General features: G+C 36.0%; 1 protein-coding gene and 1 pseudogene across 7 annotated transcripts in view; both read right to left on the bottom strand.

Moving 5' to 3' along the window:
• BRAF (B-Raf proto-oncogene, serine/threonine kinase) overlaps positions 1-15,770 on the bottom strand; it is a 176,635-nt gene that overhangs the window by 68,686 nt on the left and 92,179 nt on the right. For 6 of the 7 annotated variants that reach the window (XM_027538828.1, XM_027538830.1, XM_027538829.1 and 3 more), the window contains exons 5-8: positions 15,157-15,259; positions 6,264-6,412; positions 5,307-5,426; positions 2,542-2,701 (exon numbers count right to left, since the gene is read on the bottom strand). In XM_027538828.1, the coding sequence (XP_027394629.1) occupies positions 2,542-2,701; positions 5,307-5,426; positions 6,264-6,412; positions 15,157-15,259 (532 nt within the window). The remainder of the gene's footprint in view (positions 1-2,541; positions 2,702-5,306; positions 5,427-6,263; positions 6,413-15,156; positions 15,260-15,770) is intronic. The other variant, XM_027538827.1, reaches the window with a different exon arrangement.
• Positions 6,716-6,834, bottom strand: LOC113891924 (annotated as a pseudogene).

The raw sequence follows: 15,770 nt of genomic DNA, 5'->3' as shown, positions 1-15,770 counted from the left end.
TATTTGCTTATGGGGAAGATGAAACAGAAAGATGTAAACATGACACTCCAAATGTTCAAGCCCAAGAGAACAGGAGAATCTTAGGAACACTAAGATATAAAGAGAAATAGTCTAAAAGAATGTTACTTTTGAAAGTAAATACAAAGTTTACAACTTTGAACATACTGACAATAGATCTAACCTAGAAATAAGATTTGATTTCATATTTCATAAAATCCTCTTATTCATTTATTTCCCTCTCCTCCTTTTTTCCCCCTTTGTATGTGGGTCTAGGCAGATGGAAGAAGACCGTTTTAGCTGAGAAAAATTGGTATTAAGAAAAGGCTACTTTAAATAAATCCAACAAAATCAGAAAAAAAATTTCATAGCAAAAAGTAGGAAGAAAGTCTGACTTGGGAATGTATCTTGAAAAATGAAATTAAGATTGATAAAAAGTTTATTTTCATTTACTTCAACAAAAATATTAAGTTATAATGTCAACAATATGCTAATTCTTAGAATTAATACAGAGGGAATCAAGGTTTTGTTGGCCATAATATCAAACTTACAATAACATAAACTGAAACTCTCAATTTAATATTCATCTTTCACATCACAATCAATCATTTCTATAAAAATTTTAAAGGATTTCTTCAGTTCCCTCAATGCCTCCATCAATCCTTCGATATTTAATTCATTTTCTTTAGAAAAGCCTGTTCTCTTGTCATCCTTTAGACACTTACTCTCTTTTACTGTTAACTGGACTAATTTAATTCTGCTGTATCCTTATTTCCCAGTGGCTTTTCATTATCTTCAATAAATCCTTAAAATCTTTTTGTTGTTGTCAGACTAGCAATCAGTCTGCTTTATTTTTTCATAGCAATGTTGGATAATGATGAAAAGGGGCTGGAATGCAAGCTAGTATTAAACTGGGAGGGAGGAATATGTGGGTGGAGACTTATTAGGGGAGTCTGTTAATTAGTGAATATTTTCCTGTTAGGATAATTTTGGCTCCTTTACTCAACCTTATGAGGACTCACAGAAGGAATGCCTGTATAACGAGAACATTAGGCTCATTAGAGAACAACAGGCTGTCCTCTAGCATACACATGACCCCTCAGTAATTTCAGTATCCTGCTTATCTGGGTAAACAGTTTCAGATTTCTTTTTAAATATGATTACTTCCCAATGCAAACAAATTTGGTAGCTTTTTCTGTTGCTTATTACATTCAAGATTAAGGATAACCCACATTTTTTATTCTAAAGTACAAATTATGGGAGAAATGATCCTGACCCCACCACAGCTCAGATGTCAAGGGCTCTTTATTCTCTTCAGGAATTTGGTTATCAGGATGATACAGTAGAATGAACCAGTCCTTTTGGAGTGATCCTGTGTATGTCATCTTTTTTTCTCAACCCTTCCTTCCCTTTTGTCTATATCTGGAACTAGCAAAATACAATGGGCTGGCCACCCGCTTTACTGAAGTTTATTGGAATAAAGCCTCACCTGTTTGTTTAAAATGTACTTATTATCTGTGGTTGTTTTCACACTAGTGACAGAGCTCAACAGTTGTCTTTAGAGACTGCAAGATCCACAAGCCTAAAATATTTACCATCTGGCCCTTTAAGAGTTTGCTGACCCTTGGTCTATACTATGGGAAATAGACCTCTGCTTTGTCTTCTAAGCCTTTTATTAATACAAATGTTTTTTGATGACCTCTTAAGTTAGGTCATCATGTAATAATTCCTATTTTAGGGAACTATATTGGGAATGGTTTTTGCTGTCCAGAAGTCAAGGTTAAACTGAAGAAGTGACACTAAGGTTCATAATTAACTTCCAGTGTGTAACATAAACTAGAAAAGGAAAAAAATTCAAGAGTGATCAGCCAGAAGTAGCTAAAATAATTGATTTGTATAGAGATGGAGTACAATGGTATACTCAAGAAAGTAAAGAAGGTAAACAGTAGCTTTGCACGAGAAGTACATAAAGTAATGATTAGTCCTTAAGCGTTATTTAACTCAAAGCTGAACTTTTAGAAATTTAGGTAAAGACTTCACATTGAAATATGCAAGTATATTCTTATTTTTTCTATACCTTCAAATGGGTCAAGTGGATTGATTATCTGTTAAATAAATGAAAATAAGACTTTTACAGAAGTGTCATAAGGAAAAAACCAATGAGAATAACTCTATACTTTGGTACTAGTTAAATATTTTATGCCAGCAGAGAAGATGACAAGGCTTTTCTGATCTGTAATTCATGAAAAGTCTGTTACTTATACTAACTGTGATAAATGAAACATGGCACTTATTTCTGATCTATATTATAAATCTATATTAAAAATATACACAAAAAGATTAAAATTAACTCAATTTATTGAGAGAGGGAGTGGGAGAGAGGGGAGAGAGAGAGACACAGACAGACACTAACTTCGAGAGAGAGAGAAAACTTAATTTACAAAACAGCTGACAGAACCAGATTCCCCAGTCTGTGATCCAAAAAAACAGCAGAAAAATAAACACACTTGAATTTTCTACATTCGAACACTGCTGGATACTTACATCAATATTGACGGGTTCTATTGTGTTTATATGCACATTTGGAGCTGATGAGGACCGGTCTCGTTGTCCAAACTGATTTCGATGATCTTCATCTGCTGGTCGGAAAGGCTGTGGAATTGGAATGGATTTTGAAGGAGATGGACTGGTGAGAATTGGGGGCCTGGAAAAGTCAAGTGATTGGAAGATAAGATTTAGAGCAACTTTCTAGAAAGAATAACATAGAAAAATGAATAAAGATTTTGTTTTCATAATCTTAAATAAAACCTTAAAATAAAGGCAATGGCAGTAATGGCTTTTAAAAGAATTAGTTTAAAAAACTGATACATGCTTACAACTAATACCAACAAAGCTGCTTTGCTCAAGCAGACCCTCCACGAAGTATCAATGATAAGAATACTGATTTTATTCAGATAACTCCAGAGAAATCTTCAAATGGCTAGAAATTACCTGTGGTTAATCAGCTGAAGAAACTCTTGTTCTTTAACATTATACAAAAATGTTCTAAGTACACACTGACTGAATAATGTCTGCTAATTATTTCTATCTTTGCCATTTCTTGATGAAGTTACTAAGATGAAATTTTTATGGGAAGTATTAGGAAATCATAAATCTTTTAAAACCACACATGTGTATTTCAGGTATCTGTTGCTTTATACAAGATGTATCTATTGCTTTATACAAGAGGTAAATTAAAATCTTGAACAAAAATGGCAAAAATAATTTCCAAATTCAAAAGATGATTCTCAGAGTGTCAATCTCTCATAGTTTGAAATGTTTACTATGCCCAATAATTGATACAAGACGCACAGAAGAATAATATATTAAACCTTAAAGCAAATTTTCTAAAAACTGCTTTTTGATGAAACTGACAGACTGACCTATTTTGGTAGTGTAGATAAATAACAAAGTCTATGATCTCTCACTGCCCCCAAAATGAAGCTGGCATTCACAGAGCACATTAAAGTTTTGAGAATAGATTGTAAACACCCATGAGAAGTCTATGTTCTTCAGAAAGAATATCCAAGGGAGCTGAGAAGTGAGTACCACTTGATTGATGAGGTGCGACTCAGTGAGCTCCGTCAGGACCAATGAATGATTCAATGCTAACAGCTTCTCTTCAGAGATTGGTTATTGTTGCACCCCATCTTATGCAAACTCTGAAACTTATCAGCAGTATCAAGTGGTTAATAAGACAGCCAGAAAGACAGCTGAGGGAATAAAAAGACATTTTTGAGAGAGAGTTTAAAGAAGAATGAGAAGAAAATATAGTTTTGGACCAGATGAAGGTCGGAAGAGCCAAAAAAGTCAACTTGTGACAACAAGCTTCTAAATAAAATATATTACTAGAATCTGAACCATACCAACTTATGAGTTTTACTTCTTTGAAGCATCCTTTTAAAAGGGTAGGGAAAGAAATTTTAACTTTAACTGTTCATATTAACTAAATGAATCCACTTAGAACTGAAATAAAAATAATTGCTCTACTGGTCCTTTTTATTATGATTGAAGTGAAGTGAAGTCGCTCAGTCGTGTCTGACTCTTTGCGACCCCATGGACTGTAGCCTACCAGGCTCCATCCATGAGATTTTCCAGGCAAGAATACTGGAGTGAGTTGCCACTTCCTTCTCCAGAGGATCTTCCTGACCCAGGGATCGAACCTGGGTCTCCTGCACTGCAGGCAGATGCTTTACCGTCTGAGCCACCAGGGAAACAGGGTTTTATTATGATTAATTGATTAATTTTTAGTTTGTGACAAAGCTGTCTCTGTTTTTGCTTTAGACAGCCAATAACAGGCTTTGGCAAGGGATTTTGGGAGGAGGTAAACAGAATTTTAAAATGACAGCTTTCAGAAACTTTTGAAACATGCACTGGCTTTTCTAAATACTTAGAGGCTAATTTAAAGTCTCAAGGCAGTAACACAGTTTATGTCATAACTTAAAAGTAGAAAAAGCCTGAACTAACTACAACTGTAGAGGGCAGTCTAATTAATATAATTGATCTGGTGTAGTGACAGCAAGTCATTCTCGAAACTTAATAATAAATGAAGACTATGACAGCAACATGTAGCACCTAAGTCAGAAATGTGTATGCAAAGGACACTGGTCTTCACGTAGGAAAAACAAAAATCTGGATTAAATCTTATAAATATTATTATCCAATCTAAAGAAAATGGATAAACTAGAAAATGAAGATAAGCTGTTTCTGTCCTTCTCTTCTCCCCCTACCCCTCTGGTCCCACCATCACTACTGTGCTTTTATCTCCTGAGCTCATTCAGACTCTGGAATTCTTTATGGTCCAGTTCAAATCCCACTTTCTTGATTAAATGTTCACTACTCTGTCTCACTATTCTCTTTTGTAAACATTGCAATATTTATCACATAGTTTAAAATAATATATCATAAATTGTAGATTATAATTATATATTAGCTTAAAACTGTTGGCCATTATCTCCTGCGTCAATGGTTTTTTCTAAATGGGAATCATATACTTCTGTATCTGATATTAAAAATAAAGCAAGCACAAGGCAGGGACTCTAAATTATTTGTTGCTTGATTTTTTCCAAGTATGGTCCTACAACAGTCTATGTCAGTTTTAACCCTCTGTGTCTGTACCAAATGTATGACAGGTGTGATGAGTTACCTGAAAAAAAAGTCCTTAATTTAATGACCCAAATGTTGGAAATGTTTCTAGGCAACTAAAAGTTAAAAAAAAAGAAAAATCAGCTCAAGTAGCATGTCACTGAACAGCAGGAATCAAATCATACCCAATAGAATCGGAGGGGGGTGCAGAAGGGGATGAGCCACATGGAAGGGTAGTCTCTGCTAAGGAGGCCTCCTCCTGTGGTATTGGGTGGTGTTCAAAGAACTTGGAGACAAACAGCAAACTGTGAGGCAAAAACAAAAACAAAACAAAACAAACCTAACTTGTGCAAAACCCAGAAGCTTCATACACCAGAATACATTAAAGAATTAACAAAAATTTCTGAGCTCAAATTGCATTTTCAGGAAAGACTGCTAAATTCAATTAGCTGTATTTCTGTCTGATAGCTTAGGGTAAAAAATTATACTCGACTTTCAAAGACAAGCTCAGAATCTAAAACTAATTGTTCTATATAGCAAATTTCTACATAGTAGAGAGGAAAAATTATGCTTTATGGTTAAGGAATTAGAAGAAAATGTATCTATTGCTAAAAGATTACATTATTATCATGTACTTTAAACTACTGAGTGGAACTCTCCCTAATTCCAGTGATCATAAAGTAAGACCTTAATAGCAGTAGTGACAATACACACAAAAAGATTAAAATTAACTCAATATATTGAGAGAGGGAGTGGGAGAGAGGGGGGAGAGAGAGACACAGACACTAACTTCGAGAGAAAACTTAATTTACAAAACAGCTGACAGAACCAGACTCCCCAATCTGTGGTCCAAAAATATAATAGTTAATTTAAACACTCAAAAACCATCTAAAAGTGGTATCTATCGGGAAGAGATCTTATATTAATTAAAACAGAATATGAAACATAAATGAAATGTACAGCAGACCAGAATTATAATCTGAAAGAGAAGTACTGGCTACACTACTGTCTAGCCAAACCTCAAAAAATTCCCTGTAACAACTCTTCTGTAAAGCAAACATCCACAGATTCTAAGACATACTAGTTTCACATTAAGAAAAGTTAAATGTAAAGTGGCAAAAAAATTTTTTTTGATTACTTACTCTAGTTGGTCATAATTAACACACATCAGTGGAACCTCTGTACTACAACGCTGGTGAAATTTATAACCACATGTTTGACAGCGGAATCCCTGGAAAAGCAGCTTTCTACAGAAGTCACAAAATGCTAAGGTGAAAAAAGTTTTCCGTACCTGCAAAGTAAAACATCATGGAGGATTCTGTAAGAATCTCTTTAGAAATCAACCTATTTACTCTTTTGTTTAAAATAACAAATTTTTACTATGTTTGTGTTAGTCACTCAGTCATGTCCGACTCTTTGCGACCCCACGGACCATAGACTGCCAGGCTCCTCCATCCATGGGATTCTCCAGACAATAATACTGGAGTGGGTAGTCATTCTCTTCTCCAGGCGATCTTCCCAACCCAGGGATCGAACCCAAGTCTCTTGCATTGCAGGCGGATTCTTTTACCGTCTGAGCCATCAGGGAAGCCCAAGCCTATAGCACCTGGTATTCCTAGGCAGTCTCCCATCCAAGTACTAACCAGGCTCAACCCTGCTTAGCTTCCGAGATCAGATGAGCTCTGGCGCATTCAGGGTGGTATGGCTGTAGACTTACTATGTTTACATCATGAGAACCGACTTAACCATGAAGAGTTTAAAACGAAACCAGGGGGTTCAAGGTAACAGATGGACTACATGAATTTATCTCCCACCCACTGTTCAATTAAACTCAGAAGTCAAGGAGATGGGAGATAAATGAAAGACTAGAAACTAATTTCAAGCTTTACTATATAAAAGTAAGAGTACAGGAGAAGGAAGTAACAGAGGTGAAAGAAAGAGTAAGTGTACACTTGAATAATTCTACAAAGGAGTTAAGAGATGCTTATTGGTGTTGACACAAGAAAAAATAGCATGCTTAAAGTTACAAAGGTGTGGAACAGAGGAACCAAAAAACCCACAAAAACCAAAAACACTTCCAAGGAGGAGAGGAAAGAGGGGGAAAGGCTGTCATGTTACAGATGATCTAATTTCCAATGGAACTGGCAATCAGTAAATAATGTCTAAAACTGATAAAGAAGTTGTGATCTTAAGTTATTATTCAGTAACATGAAAAGAATCACTAGAAGAGCTTAAAACAGAAACCATTAAAAGTTAAGAATGTAATTATGTTGAATTGGTTCATAGAGCTTTTCAAGTCTACTATATCCTTCTACTTTTCTATCTATTCAATTGATTTTTGAGAGTTTGATACTGAAACTCCAACTAAAAATCTTAATTTATCTACTTAAGAAATAATTGTAATATATAGTAGAACTATATGTAACCTTGTTCTGTATTTTCCAAGTCTCCTATGTCTTTTTTCAAATTTAAAAAAGAAAGGAGAAGGCTATCTTTTCACCTTGCTAATAGTTTCCTTTGATGTGCAGAAGCTTTTAAGTTTAATTAGGTCCCATTTGTTTATTTTTGCTTTTATTTCCAATATTCTGGGAGGTGGGTCATAGAGGATCCTGCTGTGATGTATGTCTGAGAGTGTTTTGCCTATGTTCTCCTCTAGGAGTTTTATAGTTTCTGGTCTTACGTTGAGATCTTTAATCCATTTTGAGTTTATTTTTGTATATGGTGTTAGAAAGTGTTCTAGTTTCATTCTTTTACAAGTGGTTGACCAGATTTCCCAGCACCACTTGTTAAAGAGATTGTCTTTAATCCATTGTATATTCTTGCCTCCTTTGTCAAAGATAAGGTGTCCATATGTGCGTGGATTTATCTCTGGGCTTTCTATTTTGTTCCATTGATCTATATTTCTGTCTTTGTGCCAGTACCATACAGTCTTGATAACTGTGGCTTTGTAGTAGAGCCTGAAGTCAGGTAGGTTGATTCCTCCAGTTCCATTTTTCTTTCTCAAGATCGCTTTGGCTATTCGAGGTTTTTTGTATTTCCATACAAATTGTGAAATTATTTGTTCTAGCTCTGTGAAGAATACCATTGGTAGCTTGATAGGGAATGCATTGAATCTATAAATTGCTTTGGGTAGTATACTCATTTTCACTATACTGATTCTTCCAATCCATGAACATGGTATATTTCTCCATCTATTAGTGTCCTCTTTGATTTCTTTCACCAGTGTTTTATAGTTTTCTATATATAGGTCTTTAGTTTCTTTAGGTAGATATATTCCTAAGTATTTTATTCTTTTCGTTGCAATGGTGAATGGAATTGTTTCCTTAATTTCTCTTTCTGTTTTCTCATTATTAGTGTATAGGAATGCAAGGGATTTCTGTGTGTTGATTTTATATCCTGCAACTTTACTATAATCATTGATTAGTTCTAGTAATTTTCTGGTGGAGTCTTTAGGGTTTTCTATGTAGAGGATCATGTCATCTGCAAATAGTGAGAGTTTTACTTCTTCTTTTCTGCAAATGAAGCAACCAACAAACAACTAATCTCAAAAATATACAAGCAACTCCTACAGCTCAACTCCAGAAAAATAAATGACCCAATCAAAAAATGGGCCAAAGATCTAAATAGACATTTCTCCAAAGAAGACATACAGATGGCTAACAAACACATGAAAAGATGCTCAACATCACTCATTATCAGAGAAATGCAAATCAAAACCACTATGAGATACCATTTCACACCAGTCAGAATGGCTGTGATCCAAAAGTCTACAAATAATAAATGCTGGAGAGGGTGTGGAGAAAAGGGAACCCTCTTACACTGTTGGTGGGAATGCAAACTAGTACAGCCACTATGGAGAACAGTGTAGAGATTCCTTAAAAAACTGGAAACAGAACTGCCTTATGATCCAGCAATCCCACTGCTGGGCATACACACTGAGGAAACCAGAAGGGAAAGAGACACGTGTACCCCAATGTTCATCGCAGCACTGTTTATAATAGCCAGGACATGGAAGCAACCTAGATGTCCATCAGCAGATGAATGGATAAGAAAGCTGTGGTACATATACACAATGGAGTATTACTCAGCCATTAAAAAGAATACATTTGAATCAGTTCTAATGAGGTGGATGAAACTGGAGCCTATTATACAGAGTGAAGTAAGCCAGAAGGAAAAACACCAATACAGTATACTAACGCATATATATGGAATTTAGAAAGATGGTAACGATAACCCTGTATACGAGACAGCAAAAGAGACACTGATGTATAGAACAGGCTTATGGACTCTGTGGGAGAGGGAGAGGGTGGGAAGATTTGGGAGAATGGCATTGAAACATGTAAAATATCATGTATGAAACGAGATGCCAGTCCAGGTTCAATGCACGATGCTGGATGCTTGGGGCTGGTGCACTGGGATGACCCAGAGGGATGGTATGGGGAGGGAGGAGGGAGGAAGGTTCAGGATGGGGAACACATGAGAAATAAAGGAATAAAAAATTAAAAAAAAAAAGAAAGAAAGAAAGAAATATATACCCAAATAAATGTTTTTTTAAATTATTTAAAAAAAAAAAAAAAGAAAGGAGAAATAAAAGTAAAAGAATGATTTCCTCTATAGAGTGGCATTAAAGGCTAATAAGGGTTGGGGCAACCCCTTTGCACTATTTTAAAAACTATATACACTTGATTAAAATGTAATATACTTTGATTAAAGTGTTAAAAAAGTTACAAAAGAAAAAAAACTAGTTTATAATTAAAATTATATGAAAATCAGATTAACCCTACCTAAACTTGTTAACTTAGGACAAAAGATCGAACATCACTTAAAAGATGGTAAGAACTACGTTTAACAAATTATCAGTTTGTTAGAGGATCAGAACCCCTCAATGCATCTGTGAACATTCCTCTATGTGATGCTTACAGAGCAACATGTAGGAACTCCATGTCAGAAGGCAAACGTGTCACATAAACAGAACTGTGCTAGGGAGGTTCTATCTTGGTAATGGACAAAACCAGAAACTGTTTACTACCATTTGGTTTGTGTATGTAATAAGCAGAAAACATAAGAAGGATAAGTAAATGACAAATGTTAACAACTGCTATTTGGGAGTGATGAGAGCATAGGTCACTCTATTTTGTCCTTTTTTTTTTCTGTATATTCTCAAGTTTTCAGACAACATTAATCACACACAATAATAAGAAAAATACACTGTGATCCAGGATACAGTTGTATTCTTATAATATTACTCTATATATAATGCACATCAGAATTTCTAATCCATTCTATTACATATAAATTCTTTTCATGATCCATTAAATTGATTTCAATACTCACTTTATAAACCTCTTCAATAAACACATATTTAACAGGATAAAATGTTATTAAAAGAAATGTTTCATAGAAAATGGTACCTTGGCATATCATCCATTCTGGCTTTTTGAGAATATTTAGACAAACTATTTAGATAATTTTAAGAGTAGCTCTTGCTTTCTTCACATTCTGGCTATGGATCAAGTTACAGAAGACATAAAAAGGCAACTAACTGATTTTAGCTTTGTTCCTTTTCCATTTGTCTCTGGATATACAAGCAGTAAGAAAAAGCTTTTAAAATATTTATGTGGCTATTATTTACTAAAGCAAGCATCTTTTTATACTTGAGCATAATCTCTGGAAATTAGAGCACAGAAAAATATAAATTGTATTCATAGGAATCACCATTTTATAGTCATCTTATCTTTTTTGCTACATACTCATACTTTCAATTGCCTAATAATCTGTTTCATGAAGCCCTAATTTCTCTTCCTTCTTTAATCTAGTCGATTGCAGTCTTTCTTCCTGTCACTAACATACTTGAAAACTATGCATAACTGATTGTTTCTGTATGTAAAGGAAGTGGGAGAAAAAGAGAAGGAAGGGAGAAAGGAGGGAAGCAGAAAGGAGAAAATATGGGTATGCATTTGAGCATAAACTGAGTGACATATACCTCTGTATGTACACCTTTGTTTATAAGCAGCTACAGGAAGATATATCTTTTCTTTTGGGCCACAACTTATGCTTATTTTGGAATTTGAGACATGAATGGTAAACTCATGTGGGCCATAGAACAGGCAGTTTGCATGCATTGATTTGTAAGGTGTGGGGCTGTCTGAAGTTAGCATCTATGTAAAATGGGAAGGTCTAGACCCATGGCATCTGTTTCTAATCTTGCTTCTCTACCTTTCCTGCCTCCTCCACCCCATCCATTCCCAAGGATTCCTGGGATACATGTAAATGCTGAAGGAATCGCCTTTGTAACAGACTATGAAACCAGGGGGCATAAGCAGCCTTCCTCCCATAGCCAAGGAAATTCAGAACACAGAAGCAGAGAGAGGAATTCTTTCCCTTTCTAAGCAGAACACAGGCTTACTCTTGTTTCTATATGACACTAAGAGCAATTGTTCAAAACCACAAATCTAACTAATCACACTGCTCCCTTGCCTATAATAGTGATTAAATTTCCAATGATTTTAGGGAAAAGTCCAAATCTTCAACACAGCATACAAGGACTCACATGAGCTTATTCCACCAGTATACATGCTACACTGTAACATCCGCCTCTCCAAGTATGTAGCCTCCATTCTAAACTTCTCTCAAATCTGAAAGGGTAACATGCTTTCTTGCTGTTCCCTTTGTCTAGCTAGTCTTCCTTTCACTCATCTTTCCTCATCCACCAGGTTTTAGGTTTGATAATTCTTCCTTTGGGAAAATTTCCTGACTCCTCAAAAGCCAGGTTAGAAATCTCTATTCTGTGTATCTATTGTACTTCAATGGAGAAGGAAATGGCAACCCACTTCAGTATTCTTGCCAGGAGAATTCCATGGACAGAGGGGCCAGTCCATGGGGTTGCAAAGACTTGGACACAACTAAGCAACTAACACACACAGCACTTTAAACATATACAGTAATTAAGAGTCTTTATGAAAATTCTTAATTAAAACATTTATTCTAGGAATCTCTATTCTGTGTATCTATAGCACTTTCAGTTCAGTTCAGTCGCTCAGTCGTGTCTGACTCTTTGCGACCCCATGAATTGCAGCACGCCAGGCCTCCCTATCACCAATTCCTGGAGTTGACTCAAACTCACATCCATCGAGTCAGTGATGCCATCCAGGCATCTCATCCTCTGCCGTCTCCTTCTCCTCCTGCCCCCAATCCTTCCCAGGATCAGAGTCTTTTCCAATGAGTCAACTCTTCTCATGAGGTGGCCAAAGTACTGGAGTTTCAGCTTCAGGATCATTCCTTCCAAAGAACACCCAGGACTGATCTCCTTCAGAATGGACTGGTTGGATCTCCTTGCAGTCCAAAGGACTCTCAAGAGTCTTCTCCAACACCACAGTTCAAAAGCATCAATTCTTCTGCACTCAGCTTTCTTCACAGTCCAATTCTCACGTCCATACACGGCCACTGGAAAAACGATAGCCTTGACTAGACGGACCTTTGTTGGCAAAGTAATGTCTCTGCTTTTGAATATGCTATCTAGGTTGGTCATAACTTTCCTTCCAAGGAGTAAGTGTCTTTTAAAATTTCATGGCTGCAGTCACCATCTGCAGTGATTTTGGAGCCCCCCAAAATAGAGTCTGACACTGTTTCCACTGTTTCCCCATCTATTTCCCACGAAGTGATGGGACTAGATGCCCTTGATCTTAGTTTTCTAAATATTGAGCTTTAAGCCAGCTTTTTCACTCTACTCTTTCACTTTCATCAAGAGGCTTTTTAGTTCCTCTGCACTTTCTGCCATAAGGGTGGTGTCATCTGCATATCTGAGGTTATTGATATTTCTCCCGGCAATCTTGATTCCAGCTTGTGCTTCTTCCAGTCCAGCGTTTCTCATTACGTACTCTGCATAGAAGTTAAATGAGCAGGGTGACAATATACAGCCTTGACGTACTCCTTTTCCTATTTGGAACCAGTCTGTTGTTCCATGTCCAATTCTAACCGTTGCTTCCTGACCTGGATATAGGTTTCTCAAGAGGCAGGTCAGGTGGTCTGGTATTCCCATCCCTTTCAGAATTTTCCATAGTTTATTGTGATCCACACAGTCAAAGGCTTTGGCATAGTCAATAAGGCAGAAATAGATGTTTTTCTGGAACTCTCTCGCTTTTTCAATGATCCAACGGATGTTGGCACTTTAAATATATACAGTAATTAAGAGTGTTAATGAAAATTCTTAATTAAAACAATTAGTCACTCAGTTGTGTCTGACTCTTTTGTGACTCCATGGACTGTAGCCCGCCAGGCTCCTCTGTCCATGGGATTTCCCACTCAATAATATTGGAGTGGGTTGCCATTTCCTTCATCAGGGGATCTTCTCAACCCAGGGATCTAACCTGTGTTTCCTGTGTTGCAGGAGAATTCTTTACTGCTGAGCTACCGGGGAAGCCCTAAGGCAGGGATCCTGTTTTCTTCTTCACTGTTATATCCCCAGATCAGACAAAATATTGGCAAACAAAAAGATCTGAACAAATATTTACTGGCATGTCTCCAACTGTACTGTGCAGATCCCCACAGCCTGCACCTCAGCTGCAGCTTGCTCTCACTGTCCTCTTGCGGCAAGGACCTGCCTGAGGCGCTACTTCAACGTTACTGACTTGGGTCTTCCTTTACCTTCTCATATCCAAATTTAATTAAGAAGAATAACTAAGAAAAAGAGTAGTCATCACTATGAAATATAAACTCAACTTTTTTTTTAATTCCTAAAAACTGAAATAAAAATTCTTAAGATTTATCTTCTCAAAATTCTACAAGTTAAAGACAAAATCAATACTAGCGAATGCCTTATCTCATGATAATAAAACTATATGCTTCATGGTAAATCTGACTGACGTCAGGTATATTTAACACTTGTCCAAAAGATGCCTGATCTATTGAAGCACAAACCCGACTTCATTATTCACCACTAATGGAGCCCCCAAAACACTAACCCCCTGGGAAATCAGAAGAACCCAGCTGTTCTAATCACAAAGGCACAAGGGAAAACACTTGATGCTGAAAGGGAAGCAATTACTATCCATTTAGAAAAATAAACTACAGTTCAAATTTCATACACAGAAAAGTAAGAAATGCACTCCTGCCTTATAGATCATTCTAATCTTGGCTGCTGCCTACTCGCTCAGAGAACAGGTTCTCAAGCTCTGGGAACTGTACCCTTATCTCCAAGGTAGAGAAGTTCCATTGTTCCAGGCCTCAGGCTGGAGACGCTTAGCTTAGGCTAGATTCTGGCAAATGCAAAAACCAGATAAAGGGAGAAGTATGGAAGGAGAGCTTTAACATCTGTCTTTCTTCAGTCCTCAAGGAGAGCTATTCCACTTCCATTACCCTATCTTTCAGAAACATTTACACAAGTGTGTCAAGGTGTATGCAGAATCTATTTACCATGTTTAGAATGGATTTTTAAAAAAAACTTAAATGTCAAAGAGGAATGGTTAAATACACTGAATGTATATTCTTATGGACTACTATGTAATCATTATAAAGCTAGGTGTAATGACATGGAAAGATACCTATGATGCTGTGCTTAACACTTTTTTAAAGTATCATACAAAATATAATTCCACTTTTAGTTTTTTTTAAAAAGGAAAGAAATGGAAAATAATGAAGGAAAATGAAGGAAGTAAAAAAGAAAGAATATTTTGGGCCTGCAGATATAAGAACACACATTTTATATACAGAAAGACTTTGGAAGACCACACAATAATCAATTGTTAATAACAACTATTTACCTCTGGTAGGGTACTTCCAAGTTTTTACTTGATATACTTTCATACCATTCAAAATTTTTAAATGACTATCTATTACTTTTTAAAATTAAAGACAAAGTATAATGATTAAAAAAAAACCTGTTTAATATGTGGTGCTTTTTTTCCCTTTAAAGAATAAAACTGATTTTCAACTTAGGTAAAAAAACAATGCCAAAATTATTCATCTCATACTTCATTCTTTAAATAAAAACTCAAAGAACTTAACGATTTTTGACATTGAAATATAAAAAGTACATACAAAGTTGTGTGTTGTAAGTGGAACATTCTCCAACACTTCTACATGCAACTCCTCTCCAGTAAGCCAGGAAATATCAGTGTCCCAGCCAATTGGTTTCTTCTCCCTGAAAAGCGCAGACACAGCCTTTCTTGGTTATCATACCTAAAAAGCTTCATATACCTCATGCTGAAGATATGAAAATTGGTTATTGAGGGGCTAGTAATGGTGAGGGAGTTTTGGCTCCCTAGTCTTCCATCGTTAGAAATTTAAATGGCAATAAATTAATTTTTAAGTTTACCCCAAATAAATGTATCACTCTTGGACAAACAGCAGGGTAAAGAGATGTACTCTTTTCTTCAAGTCAGCTCCAGAAAAGACCTACAACAGCAGAAAATGGATTGTTCCTGGGGTCCAAAAAAAAAAACAAAAAACAAAAAAAAAAATCACAGGTATGGATTTACCTATCCATTCAAAGAAAAAGAGTATTCAAGGGACAATATGCCCCCAAAAAGGAGATCTCTTTTTTTTCTTTTCCAGATGGGATTCAAAATTGGGAGTGGCAGGGGTGGGGTCATGGCAAAATTTCATGCTTTCTGAAAAATAATTCAATATAAAATGTTAATTTTGATAAGGCT

Source organism: Bos indicus x Bos taurus, chromosome 4, assembly GCF_003369695.1.
Source record: "Bos indicus x Bos taurus breed Angus x Brahman F1 hybrid chromosome 4, Bos_hybrid_MaternalHap_v2.0, whole genome shotgun sequence".
Lineage (NCBI taxonomy): Eukaryota > Metazoa > Chordata > Mammalia > Artiodactyla > Bovidae > Bos > Bos indicus x Bos taurus.
The sequence above is the reverse complement of the archived record's forward strand: the minus strand, read 5'-3'. Positions and strand labels throughout refer to the sequence as shown.